The sequence below is a fragment of the Odontomachus brunneus genome, unplaced genomic scaffold (genome assembly GCF_010583005.1).
Source record: "Odontomachus brunneus isolate Ranch 3 - 2012 unplaced genomic scaffold, Obru_v1 Obru_scaffold_006, whole genome shotgun sequence".
NCBI classification, from domain to species: Eukaryota; Metazoa; Arthropoda; class Insecta; order Hymenoptera; family Formicidae; genus Odontomachus; species Odontomachus brunneus.
The window spans coordinates 175,072-184,760 of record NW_022639456.1 but is presented as its reverse complement, the minus strand read 5'-3'; the positions used below and the strand labels follow the sequence as shown (position 1 = coordinate 184,760).

The window sequence follows — 9,689 nt, the reverse complement described above, 5'->3', positions numbered from 1 at the left end:
TACGGATGTGTAGTCTTGTGTCGACGATTACGGCTGCGTTCCAAAATTCACTGTCAGTATTGAAATTCTATAATATACGTAACATGAACTATAGATTTTCAGTACTGACAGTGAATTTCGGAACGCAATCTACAATAATTGTAATGCAACTTGTGTCGCCGTGTGCATGAAAGTGTCTAGGGATATTGCAATTGGAAAGCACCCAATGTTTTCTAGTGAAAATTAAAGTTAATAAGCGTAGCAGCTTGAAAAAAGACTGGCATTTGCGACGTGAAGTGGATAATATCTTTTTTATTATTTAGATTTTATTATTTATTATTAAAAAATACCAAAGTATAAGCATAGTTGAAAAATAATCCTAACTCTACCCGACATATATACATTAGTACACACTTTGTTCTAATTGAATCGTGCACAACGTTACAATTTGTGCATTTCTATGTACATATGTGTCAAGATGTGTTAAGCAATTGGAATGGATGCATTACCGCGTCCTGTGTGCAGGAGCTAATAGGCCTGTTCTTTTACGCTACATTGCTGAACTGGTGCAATAAGTTAAAGCGAGACACATATATGTTTTCTCATTTTAACTTATTGCACTAGTTTAGCAGTGCAGCCAAAAAGAACAGAGCAATTGTTAGCAATCTAGTTTAGTATAGACATCTGTGATTTCACATTAGCGCCATTTTACGTTCATTTCTCGCAACTCGATAACAAATCTATTGACCGGTAAAAAGCAAATCTATTGCACCTATTGAAGAAAAAGAGAAAACGCGGTTTGAATCCCTGCTATTCAAATTTTTAACCTAACGTGAATGTGCGTAATGCTTCGCGTGTGACTGCGACGAAAATTTAATCGAATTCAATTTGAGATGCAGACCACCGATGATCAAATAGATGAGACTGTACAATTCCAGCCGTATAATGATAACACCCTTGAGACAGCACGAGTGGGATTACGAGAAGCTACTTTAGCAAAAAGAAAGAAGGATCGTACGTCCGCTTGGAATAAAAATCGCGCAAGTTTGGGAGAATCTTCCAAGAACGAATTCTTTTCAATTGATTACGTTAACGAAAGGGCAAAGCTTCTTAGGAAAAAGAGAATATCCTGCGAGGATTACAGATATTTGCCTAATGTTCTTATTCAGGTACGTTCTATTGACATACTGATCAGTCTTGTTGGACAACACAACATTATCCTTGCGAATCGTATGTAAGATTGCAATATTTATAATTAATAAATCATGAATCTATGGGTAACAAACCAATATAACATAATATAACTTATATTATGTATTCTTTCCAGTGTGAGGAAAATATTAATTCCTTCTTAAAAATTGATCAAAACTTATCAGGCTTGATACGTGATCTTTCTGGCGGTAATCCAACTCTCCAATTATACGCAGCAAATTGCTGCTGTAACATTGCTCTTGGAAATACAAAAGCCTGTACTGCGCTAGGAAAAGCTGTTGTCCCATATCTGCTTACTGAACTAGAAAGTTTAAACTATGCTTTGCTGGTAAACTTGAGTGATATTAAGCTGAGTGTATAGTTGTTTATTTTAACTAAGAACAATCATTTATATTTTGCTAGGATGTGTGTATTTGGACAATTGGTAATTTGATCGCAGGAAGTAAGAAGGCTTTCTTTGTTCTACATGCCCAAAACTGTCTAAAGCATCTAATTTTATTATTGAACAATTGTGATGATACGATTCTTTCTTCTGTGATATATGCAATTTTACACTATGTACATGTAGGATTTTATGAGATATCGTAAGTAAGCACCATTGTCCATTTTCATACAAATCAATGATAGGAGAGCAAGAGGTAAAAGTTTGTGAGCAGATCTAATACATTTTTAATATTTTCAGAGAAAAGGAGATGCTGGAACTTATTCATGCTACTCTAAAGCAAAATCTTCTGTACAAAGATCCAAATTTTGCTTGGTTGTTAGCTCTGCTGTCCTCTTCAACTGTATTTGCTACATATCCAAATCTTTTGCACTCGTCCATTTTGTCGCAGATTGTCGATCGTCTTCATTGTTGCAGCTTAGATAAGACAATTAATGTCTTTAACACTACAGAGGTTGTTATCTATGTGACAACTATGGCTGCATTCGCTCTGGACACTTTTGTTTTCCTTCATCATATAGCAAACAATAAAAGTAGAATGACGCTGTCGGCACGAGAACGTCCGCAGCGAATGCAGAGTCTATGGAACACTCAGTACCAATGGTATATTATTTCAGTCTTTTTTGCTCTTTAGATTACAGCATCTGTACGTATATTGGCTAATATGTTACATAACTCTCACGAGGATAAAACAAACATTCTTCTGAGGAATTCAAAATATTCACAGGAAGATCTGTGTATTTTATTGAATACATTATTATCGCATCAATATATACATATCAGAAAGGAAGCTCTCTGGTTAATAGGTACATGTCATTCTTTTCTACTTTTTTTTTTCTTATGAGACGTAAAAGAGGAAACAATCCACCTATGTCAGTGTGAATTGTTGCAGGAAATTTGTACAATCACAAGTCACTCAGTACTAGTCAATATATAAGAGACATTATACCTTTCTTATCGTCATTGGATCAGGCTATCTTGTCAATTGGAAAATGTGCATGAAACAAAATGTAAGGGATCTCCTTTAAGAAAGTGACTATAAAATTACAATTCAGAAAAGTGCGTATCAGACAATATATAAATCCCATGCTGTATAAATATAGTATAAAAAATGTCGTATCCTTCAAATAATACTTATAATGACTAATTTTGTCAATTTCCATAAAGTGTGGTAAGCCTTTGAACGACGTCATGGCGTGCTGTGTTGTGTAATTTGTATATAAAGACCATATATATAATTAATATCCTTCACAACTAATACTCTCTCTTCACAGGTACAAATTTTCTTAACGGTTCCGAGGAGATGGTGTGTCGTATGTCTTCTATACATTCCACCTTGACGATATTGAAATAAATTTGCCCCAGTAGATTCGCCGTTGGATGGTTGGCAGCCTTCAAGCACTGATAAAGCGCCTTGTCGCAAGTACAATGTGACCTGTAAATGGTGAAACGTTTAAAACTGAATGTGTGAGAGTAACAATTTTGAAACTCCGTCGAACGGTAGATCTTAATATTGGAACGTAGATCCTAATATTGTGTTAGGTAATTAATGATCTAATGAGATGAGAATTAACAATTGAAATAAAAGAATACACAGTGACATGGTCACAAAACACATTACGGTAAAAATGTTTTTTTCGCTCTTGTCGCGGAAAACGCGGTGATTTATATTTGAAGTTCAACTAATGAGCTCTTACTTGGTGTACAGGGAATAATTCGTGAGATTGTAACGGGTCTGTTGAGCACGGATCTTTATAGGACAGAGATCGTGGGTACGACAGCATCTGAAAAGCAAATTTGACAATTCTTCAAGTTTCCGAAAATCGAAATTTCGTGTCCTTGTGTCTCTCGATAACGAAAGTATCTTACCTGTCGACGTAAGGTACGTCGCCCAAGTCGTGATAATTCTCAGCTATGTCACCCGTACCGCACCATTTCGTTCCTAGAATACGGATTAACCTTTGTTAACGAGTTCGGCCAGAGATTACGTGATTCATTAGTAATACGAGTAACTAACCCGGCAGAATGCCGGAGAGCAAAGTGATGGAACTTGCGGCTATGCGAGTCCCTCTGCTCAGTACGTTGGTGGATAGAGCGGATGTGGTTTCCACTCGAATGCTATCCAACAATTCGCATTGTTGCATGAGTCTTGTAATCTCCTGAAATGACACCACTTGTGGATGTAAAGTCATAGACAAGTTTCGTAGAACTTCGGTAGCCTCTGATGGCTTGCTGAAAGAGTCAATGATGCATGTCAAGATAGTACACTACAAGAAAAAAGTGTGAAGCGCTCCGAAGACTGGTTTTCGATAGCTTAAACTTTTTTTAGTTACTTGCATTTTAGGTACGGAAATCCACTTACTATACTTCGATTATATTGCAGTCGTGCAACACATTTCTCGGACCAAGATCTACCACCGCCACTGTCTGTTCGTGATAATAAACAACTCTTATCTCGTCACTTGCGAGCGCCGTGGAACTCAAGGTGAGGCCGCTCAAACCTTTAAATGTATTTCTGAAGAACGTTGGTTGCTGCACGGTTAAACTACATGTTGACGCGACAAGAAGGAACGTCCGTAAGTCTAACGAATGCATCTTTTCTGTCCTTTTTTTTTTACTTTTTTGTTTAAAACATTGGTTCCCTTCTCGCCGTGATCACCGTTGCGTGATCTTGTATCTTCGTAAATCCTTCATAACGTTTTAGAATCTCTTACATGACATACAAATTCGGATACCCGTAAACAACATTCCCCAGTTACTTAATAATACTTTAAAGAAAATTCACAACTTGCACGGGGAACGCTGCATGCAACTTTCCATCATTCGTCTCACTTTTTCGCCAACACTTTGCGATATTTCGAACAAAATCGTCAAACTCACCACGCGACGTTATTCGATATTTTGCTAGGCTTGCGTGATTTATGCAAATGTCTTCGAGTTCTTGATTTTGCATGAAAAATTACTCGGCAAAAAACAAAGCTACCTTTCTCGAGATCATCGGTTAGAACCGGTTGGACTGGCTACGAGAATGATGTGGACGAGTATAGATTATATATAATTATAATAGACACATTAACCGTCACGGGTAGAATCGGACTACTAGCCGATCGAATGGTGAGCAATAATGTGACAGCCGCGCGTACCTACCCTCTCCCATGGTCGCGAAGTATCACCTAGTGGCAGCGATATACCGGTGGGGAGACCCACATTCTCGGGGACTAGGGCGAAGAAAGTGGGACGAAACGGTGGAGTACGATTCCTCGGATAGTAACGTAAATCTGTGGACTCTTGACCATATTTAAGAGATCACTGTGAAAAAGAAGAGAAGCGACCATTCGTCAATTTAACAAAAGGTACCAACGATCAATGTCTCCAAGCACACATAAATGTATTTTCTTACATCTTCCTAGAAAAACATTATACATACGACACAAGCGCGTTGAATAAGTTTCGGAAGCGATGGCAATTTATTCTTGTATATGTAAAATATAAGATATTGCGTATACTTATGTACTTATGTATGAGTGAAATTTCTCTCGGTCGAAAGAGCTTGTCGACATTATTTATACAACATGTGTTTTCGCTTTCACACAGTTTACTTGAACCGTTCTGCATATGGTATCACGAAATTTCGCTTGCAACAAGCGATAAGTAATTGCGCAACAGTAAGATATGCAAATTGCTCGACTCTTATCCCAGTTACAATGAGTGCTCAAACATGCTGATGACGTTAATGTTCTCCTGTATGTAATTTTGCTCGACAAACACAATCCTTAATAGTGGCCTTGTCTCAGCGAATGGCACGAAGGGTTCGATTTGTTCACGGCGCTCGCTGGATATTGACCTCCTATATGAGTTGTACTCAACGTAATGCTCACGGGCGTCGCATTGGACAATTGTAACCTGACTGGACATTGCCTATATCCTGCAATAAATAATGAAAGAGATTATAGACCTACTGTACCAGGTGTGTGTATGTGTGTATGTGCGCGCGCGCGTGTGTGTGTGTATGTGTGTCTGTATAACGCGTGAGTGTCCCGATAATTTTAGCATGAAATCTTTTTAGTAAAGCAAGTAACACGTTAGGGACAGAAGTGATTTATGTGCAAAAGATGCTACGCGATTTAAAAAAATAAGTAATTTAACCCATGAATGAGTCGTATTTCACGAAAATTGGCAGTTTCGTTAATTCCTATTCTACAATAAGTGTTTTAAGTGCTAAACCTTATGCTTTAGTCCCGGCCTACAATAAGTGATTTAAATCTTAAAAAACTAAACACTCACAGTTGATTATTCTCCTCAAATTTGATTGATCAGTTTTTAAGGTTTAAATCATCTATTGTAGATCGTGACTTAGAGAAATTACATCAGTTTTAAGTCTCAAGTCCTAAGCTTTGAAAAATAAAGTTAGCCAACTCGCTTAAGACTTAGAGATTAGAGCAGCGCGATAAACGTGTCGAAAATACATCACAATTTAGAGCTTAAATCATAAGTCCTAGAACTTAAAACATCTATTGTAGAATGACACTGATGCCTTCTTTTCCACTGTGCCTGACTGCATTCGACCCAGCTCTTCAGTATGCTCAGTTAATTAACGTACGTAAACAGGAATTATTTGTTATTGCGGAAATAATGAGGCGATAACGAGACAGCGACGAGCAATTTGTTACGCGCATAGTGTCCGGCTGAATTCCTGAAGCGAATCGTGAATAACTTTCGCGCGTTGCGTGTCTCGTCTTGTCCCGTCTTGTCGATGAGAAATCGACATTTCCTTCCAAAGTTCTTTTCTCCAAGCTGCTATAAAGCTTTGCATATTCGTCTGATCGATATAAATGATGCAGGTGAGATGCGTGTGATTAAATATGACGATTCTCAGCAAGGAGGAGAACGAGTCGTCGTGCGAGATATACCGGCGTGATGAGGTCCGGAGCAGTGGCAGCATATAGGATTGTTGCGCGGTCTCGGACAAAATTCGACGCTGTGTGGCTCGCCGCAGCGGACGCAACGTGGAAGATGCCGGCAGTTGGCAGCCACGTGCCAGAAACCCTGGCAACGATAACACTGCAATACTCCGTCAACGACTCGTACATTCGACGTCGCCGAAGTATTGTCATTTTGTCTTGGTGCACATTGCGAGGGCATGCTGGAGCATCCAGGACTATTACCGCCACGCCACCAGCGTTCTGGAACACCGTTAAAGCGCGTCGCCCCGAAGAAGTTCAGACCTTGACGCAGCAAGGCCTCGTAATGGCCCGCGTCGAAAACCTGCGCGAGAAAAAACAATAAACGATCGAACAAAAAGAAACTTTTTTTTTTTTTTTTATAGGTGTATGCGGCTTGTGCCGCACATTGTGCGCCAACAGTTGCGCTATTTAACGAGACACTAGGAAGGTGAGCAATCACCTCAACACGAACAAACTGTCTCGCACGTTCGATGTTGCCAACGACGATTCCTTGCTTGGCCAGGGCCGAATTGATATCTTCGAGTGGTATTGTCCACGGCACGCCTCTTAGTAACACAGCTTGACGATACCGGGAATCCCGCGCCGAGAATCGCGCAACCTGATGCGAATGAAATTAGTCAAGAGAGGATTTTTCAACAACACTCAGACACATTAATTAATACAAACTCCATACCTGTACAGGTGTTCCGAACACTTGGCCTAGATCGCCGCGCTGCAGTAGTTTCTCAGCGTCGTTTTCTCTGGCGAAGGCAGCAATCAAACCACACGGAGTTTCCGTGACTCGCCAAGCCGAGAACGGTTCGACAGCAGCGATAACTTCCTCGAGTTTGGATCGCAACAGCTCGCAACCTAAACGATCGAGTGACTAATATGCAGAAGCTCATTTTCTTCTTTGGTTTTTACGTTTAATCTATATTAAACGTTGTATGCATATAGGTACGAGTATGTCAGCTTGGTAAACCTTGGACTATGTGGCCTTGATCTTGAAGACCGTCAGCACGTGAAATGTATAAGGAACACGTGAATTGTGTCACCTGCTCCACGATGTGGATTCCATCATTGTGCGACATCAAATTTGAATTTTTTTCATTCGGTCGGTCATTATCTATTCCGCTTTGTAAAGAATAGTCCGCCGCGGCTTCCTCCATTTCGCAGATCGTATATTCGCGACTGTATCTTGAATTTGTATGTAACAGTATGGCTTTTTTATACATGAGAGATTCACTTGAAGAAACGAATATCGTTCTTTTATTGTAGCTAGATGTTGCAGTTGCATCCCGATTTGTTACTTTACCTTAAGCATTCACCAGACATCAAGTTTTTCGCGGTTTCGATTTTCCGCCCTTTCTCCCGGATTTTTAACGCGTTTCTGACAAGGAAAGATCCTATCAAGAAAATTCACAGCCCTGATAAATACAATAATTTTGCTTCTTCTTAATTTTAAATAAAAATAATAGTTTTGTCGTTGCAAAAGCTTCCACTTTTACTGTACATAGCAGATCTTTATTGCTGTTTTAAATTAATTTTTATCTATAGATAAAATATATTTCATATGTGTGCATATGTGTACATACACACACACACATACACATATATATATATATAATGTGGTGATGTCTCCTCCTCCTCTCCCTTGTTCAACGTCTTTATAAAATGTCCGGAATTTGGGACTGGGGAAACAGATCATTTTGACATTAACACCATTTCGTAATGATACGAATCTTCTCGATGAGAAGCAAGAGGGGATTATATGAGAAACTGTGATATTGATACGCAATTGACAGAAACCGTTCGAACGTGACCTTTCATGCGTAGTAACGTTAATTTACCTCAGTCCAGCTCTTTCCGATTTCTTTAGCATAGAAGAATGCGACTTGTGCGTCGACAGGACCAAGAAAGATACGGCCCATGCTGACGTCGCTTGCCATTCGTCGCCTAATCACTGCTAATCACTGCTAATCGCCTCGCTTCAGGATAGTGTGATCTCGAGATAGAAATAAATAAATATTTCGAGCGATAATATCGTGTCGCCACTGTTGCACCTTGAAAATCGTGACAACTTATTTGCTGCGTTGTGTAATCCATGTGTTTTATAACGAGCGGGAAAATGTGACAAGCTGACACGATAAGTGACAGAAATAAATTTACAAAGTAATCGAGTTTAATTTGCATACGTACATCGTAGCACTGTATCCGCTGCCAACTTTGCGAAAATGGTGCTAAATCGAAAGCTCCTTTATGATTCGCGTACACAACGAATTCTTCTTCTTTCTACAAGGAAATTATCCTAGGCGCTGATTGTACATACGTTTTACGTGACTGGAATCAAATTGAGAAGTTTCGAGGATGAACAATTTGAATCGAAAGTCGACCACGAGATTTTGAATTTCGATGGTATCGTTCGATTGTTACATCTGTTTTATCGACCAACATCGATTCCTGTACTTTGCTTAACTTCCGACAGCTACGGGGGCGCTTAGAATCGAACAAAGTTCGGAGTGTCGGTTTGTCAAGATAAACTTAACCAAAGTGTGTAGCGCGTTTATCGGAAAAGAGACATTCAGGACGAGGAACAGGGTTAAGGATAGAAGAATTAACACGTTTGGAAAAGTAGAGAAAGTGATATAAAGCGATTTTCAATCTTACAGTGTAGGCTGAAAACATTGCAAGACAAAGTCATGAAACTATAAAAAGAGTGAAAAAAAGAAACGCTTGTCGAAGAAAACTAAAGAGGGTAAGCAAGTAAATATAACGTGCGTGCGAATAACGGATCTGTTGATATTCAGTTTGCCTCCTCTCTTTCAGTTCTGCTCAGTGACGTGTCCACCGAAACGGCGTCAAAATGATGATGGACTATTTTGTGACGAATAATTCCTTGGCGCCCGCACCCATGGGAATACAGAGCACAGCGGGTGCGGTGCCTGTGAAGAACGACAAAGGTCAGGTCTAAATTGATGCTAATGTTTTGATAAACATGAATATGCCTTAATGTTTCGTTCACAAGAGATAAGATGCTGTTTCTATTTATATATATATATATATATATATATATATATATATATATATATATATATATATATATATATATATAT

General features: G+C 39.1%; 4 protein-coding genes across 11 annotated transcripts in view; 2 read left to right on the top strand and 2 right to left on the bottom strand.

Moving 5' to 3' along the window:
* Window positions 1-620: 620 nt before the first annotated feature.
* On the top strand, window positions 621-5,587 carry LOC116852115 (importin subunit alpha-9). Of its 4 annotated transcripts, none has more exons than XR_004379707.1 (7): window positions 621-1,148; window positions 1,307-1,519; window positions 1,594-1,775; window positions 1,874-2,087; window positions 2,268-2,439; window positions 2,526-4,986; window positions 5,228-5,587. XR_004379707.1 is itself a non-coding variant. In XM_032832150.1 (7 exons), the coding sequence occupies exons 1-6, from the start codon at window positions 873-875 to the stop codon at window positions 2,633-2,635; spliced, it is 1,167 nt and encodes a 388-aa protein (XP_032688041.1). In that variant the 5' UTR covers window positions 622-872; the 3' UTR covers window positions 2,636-2,643; window positions 2,908-5,585. The 4 variants fall into 4 exon arrangements, 2 of the variants coding, with proteins under 2 accessions (XP_032688035.1, XP_032688041.1); XR_004379701.1 differs by having other exon boundaries at window positions 2,526-2,692; window positions 2,908-5,585; XM_032832150.1 differs by having other exon boundaries at window positions 622-1,148; window positions 2,526-2,643; window positions 2,908-5,585.
* LOC116852129 lies at window positions 2,335-5,216 on the bottom strand. 3 transcript variants are annotated; one of them, XM_032832177.1, is made up of 6 exons: window positions 5,148-5,216; window positions 3,996-4,134; window positions 3,651-3,865; window positions 3,503-3,575; window positions 3,331-3,417; window positions 2,335-3,068 (listed from the first exon to the last, which is right to left on the bottom strand). In XM_032832177.1, the coding sequence occupies exons 1-6, from the start codon at window positions 5,191-5,193 to the stop codon at window positions 2,888-2,890; spliced, it is 741 nt and encodes a 246-aa protein (XP_032688068.1). In that variant the 5' UTR covers window positions 5,194-5,216; the 3' UTR covers window positions 2,335-2,887. The 3 variants fall into 3 exon arrangements, with proteins under 3 accessions (XP_032688068.1, XP_032688077.1, XP_032688058.1); XM_032832186.1 differs by lacking the exon at window positions 5,148-5,216 and adding an exon at window positions 4,781-4,916; XM_032832167.1 differs by lacking the exon at window positions 5,148-5,216 and having other exon boundaries at window positions 3,996-4,267.
* Window positions 5,003-9,129, bottom strand: LOC116852097. Of its 3 annotated transcripts, XM_032832115.1 has the most exons (8): window positions 9,010-9,129; window positions 8,776-8,916; window positions 8,427-8,639; window positions 7,892-7,982; window positions 7,559-7,821; window positions 7,271-7,446; window positions 6,544-7,195; window positions 5,003-5,558 (listed from the first exon to the last, which is right to left on the bottom strand). In XM_032832115.1, exons 4-8 carry the CDS (start codon window positions 7,909-7,911, stop codon window positions 5,407-5,409), a joined length of 1,263 nt encoding a protein of 420 aa, XP_032688006.1. In that variant the 5' UTR covers window positions 7,912-7,982; window positions 8,427-8,639; window positions 8,776-8,916; window positions 9,010-9,129; the 3' UTR covers window positions 5,003-5,406. The 3 variants fall into 3 exon arrangements, with proteins under 3 accessions (XP_032688006.1, XP_032688022.1, XP_032688013.1); XM_032832131.1 differs by lacking the exons at window positions 8,776-8,916; window positions 9,010-9,129 and having other exon boundaries at window positions 6,544-6,898; window positions 7,037-7,195; window positions 8,427-8,758; XM_032832122.1 differs by lacking the exons at window positions 8,776-8,916; window positions 9,010-9,129 and having other exon boundaries at window positions 7,559-7,773; window positions 8,427-8,758.
* LOC116852089 (microfibrillar-associated protein 1) overlaps window positions 9,112-9,689 on the top strand; it is a 3,194-nt gene continuing 2,616 nt past the window's right edge. Inside the window, exons 1-2 of the mRNA XM_032832107.1 lie at window positions 9,112-9,331; window positions 9,403-9,536. Of these exons, the coding sequence (XP_032687998.1) occupies window positions 9,440-9,536 (97 nt within the window). The 5' untranslated portion in view covers window positions 9,112-9,331; window positions 9,403-9,439. The remainder of the gene's footprint in view (window positions 9,332-9,402; window positions 9,537-9,689) is intronic.

Coding starts and splice junctions, on each gene's coding strand:
- LOC116852129 (XM_032832167.1), bottom strand. CDS start 4,228: ATGCATTCGTTAGACTTACGGACGTTCCTTCTTGTCGCGTCAACATGT. Junction 3,866..3,995: donor TGCAATATAATCGAAGTATA/GTAAGTGGATTT, acceptor TGACTCTTTCAG/CAAGCCATCAGAGGCTACCG. Junction 3,576..3,650: donor GCTCTCCGGCATTCTGCCGG/GTTAGTTACTCG, acceptor TCCGTATTCTAG/GAACGAAATGGTGCGGTACG.
- LOC116852097 (XM_032832115.1), bottom strand. CDS start 7,911: ATGTCTGGTGAATGCTTAAG. Junction 7,196..7,270: donor TGTTCGGAACACCTGTACAG/GTATGGAGTTTG, acceptor CATTCGCATCAG/GTTGCGCGATTCTCGGCGCG. Junction 5,559..6,543: donor CTCCGGACCTCATCACGCCG/GTATATCTCGCA, acceptor TATTTATTGCAG/GATATAGGCAATGTCCAGTC.
- LOC116852115 (XM_032832144.1), top strand. CDS start 873: ATGCAGACCACCGATGATCAAATAGATGAGACTGTACAATTCCAGCCG. Junction 1,520..1,593: donor GTTTAAACTATGCTTTGCTG/GTAAACTTGAGT, acceptor ATATTTTGCTAG/GATGTGTGTATTTGGACAAT. Junction 2,088..2,267: donor ATGTCTTTAACACTACAGAG/GTTGTTATCTAT, acceptor TTTGCTCTTTAG/ATTACAGCATCTGTACGTAT.